This window comes from Terrapene carolina, unplaced genomic scaffold (genome assembly GCF_002925995.2).
Source record: "Terrapene carolina triunguis isolate 2854851 unplaced genomic scaffold, T_m_triunguis-2.0 Scaffold49, whole genome shotgun sequence".
NCBI lineage: Eukaryota > Metazoa > Chordata > Testudines > Emydidae > Terrapene > Terrapene triunguis.
Window position 1 is genome coordinate 4,288,532 of NW_020664400.1, and position 2,228 is coordinate 4,290,759.

The window sequence follows — 2,228 nt, forward strand, 5'->3', positions numbered from 1 at the left end:
AAAAAAAAAAAAAAAAAAAAAAACAGAGTAATTCACTTCCTCCTTGGTCACTTACTTCTCTCTCTCTCTCTCTCTCTCGCATATCCTCCACTGCTGCTGGTCTCAGTTTTGCAATGTGCCACTGTGATTGGATTCTGTTACTGGGCCTCGGAGCTGATTCTTGCGCAGCAGCAGCAGCACAAAAAATACCATGGATCTCAGGTCTACGTCACCTTTGCTGTCAGCTTTTACCTGGTGGCGGGAGCTGGCGGAGCCTCCATCCTCGCTACTGCTGCCAACCTGCTGCGCCACTACCCAACCGAGGAGGAGGAGCAGGCACTGGAGCTCCTGTCCGAGATGGAGGAGAATGAACCTTACCCAGCGGAGTACGAAGTGATCAACCAATTCCAGCCGCCTCCTGCTTATACGCCATAATGCTGCTTTCTCCCAGGCCCCCAAATCTAACTGCCCACCTCTTTTTGGGAATGCACTCCCTTGCCCATGGAGGCCACTCAACAGTGCCTCACTTCCCAGGCACCTTGCTCACTCTTATGCTCTTCTACCCACAAGGGAGAGGACTTGCTTTAGAGAGTCAAATGACCAGCGGTTTCTTCTTACAGAGCCCCCAAAACCTCCTTGTTTTATGGACTTTGTTTTGTGATTTTTATCTCCCACTCCCATGCACTGTACGTACCTGGCAGTGCTGAAATACTCCCTGACCAAGGTGATTTCAGCAGCTCTCAACTTCCTGTGTAATCTCAGAGACTCGTACTGTGCTGCCCCAATACTCCCACTCACCCACGTACTCACCAGCATGGTGCAGGAAATCACACCTGTCTCTGACATGCATGTGCATACCTGGAGGAGGGGTGTGTGTGGTTGGGGGCAGGGGGGTTCCATAATCTTGCATTGTGATATTCAAGATATCATTCACACTGGCCCGTATACCTACATAGAGGTGAAAGTCACACAGGTACACACACCTGCATTAGAGGTGAATTCTACAGTCTTCTGCTGTTGTCCATGCAAGCTCAGTCAAGCCTCTGTAGAGGTGTAACTTAGTGATAAGCACACCCTGGAGCGGTGTGTTCCATAGGAGCACCGTGACACCTATATATAGGTGAAACTCCCGCCACTATGAACTAGTGTCTAGAGGAGAAATTCCTTTATATCGGTAGCATACTAGGTGAAAGGTCTAGCAAATCTGCCACCGCTGCTTTTTCCACTTCCACGCTCTGATTCATGCTATTGACACAAGCATTTTGCACTTTATTCTCCGAGCTCACGGCCTTCCCCCCTCCCCCCAGATTTCTGGGGAACTGTGGAACTTGCTAGGACTAGCTGCAGTATACCGCAACCATTAAGCGGCCCTCAGATAAGTTTGCAAATATTAGGCCAGAGGTGGGTGAAAGATGGAGCCTCCCTTTTTTTAAAAAAAAAAAAAGCTGTGCTAATTTCAACTGTGGTACAGAGGGAGCTGTCAATCCCTGTTCAGGTCCAGCTCCCGTGGCTACCGCAGCACAGTACCAGCAGGTGGATCTATGACAGCTTTTAGTCTGTTTGGTGTTTAAAAAGAGAACAATCTGCTGTACAGTGACAACTACTGAAAACCTGTTCCGTGGTCTCCACCAAGATACACAGTTGGCTAGAGATTGTATGCAAATTCTGTCTTCACGCAGACCTGCTCTGGTTTTATAGCATTTTGTCCCCTTTTCTTTTAATCTAGATATTTTTCTCTCCTTTTTGCCCTTTACAAAGACCATTCTCCCAGCTGAAGAGGGCAGGCTGTGACTAATCAGCATCTTCGTCGAACAGCTCCAGGAAGCACTGTAGAGCTGCTCATGGTGCTTTATTTCCATAAGGAGCATGGACTGGGCTCCCTTCTCCCTACACATGTAGTAGTGCAGTGTGCTAGCGCCAGGCCTGCTGAGAAGGAGCCAGTAACACGCATCCACATACTTGCACTGTGCCAGCCATCATCACAATTGTAGGGACAGCATATAACACTGAAAGGGGAAACAGTTAACCACTCACTTCTCCATGGAGGGGGATTGTTTTTAAAGAGGTTTTAGAAAGTGGCCTGCATGTCACTGAAATGCTGAGTTCTGTGTGGGGTTTGGTCATGTCCTTCAAATGGAATAATGAGGCTTGGGAAGGAAGGTTATGTCTCCCTAGTGCTGGCTTGGAACTGATGATGCAGTGGCTTGTCTGAGTCACTTTAGTACAGGCCTACTGCAGCTTGTAATTCG

The 2,228-nt window shown here is 48.4% G+C and overlaps 1 protein-coding gene across 1 annotated transcript in view; it reads left to right on the forward strand.

The window, feature by feature from the left end:
• The window catches only part of LOC112114914 (transmembrane protein 127), a 13,966-nt gene extending 12,207 nt beyond the window's left edge, over nt 1-1,759 (forward strand). Inside the window, exon 3 of the mRNA XM_024211832.3 lies at nt 107-1,759. Coding sequence (XP_024067600.1) covers nt 107-414 — 308 coding nt within the window. The 3' untranslated portion in view covers nt 415-1,759. The remainder of the gene's footprint in view (nt 1-106) is intronic.
• The last annotated feature ends 469 nt before the right edge of the window (nt 1,760-2,228 follow it).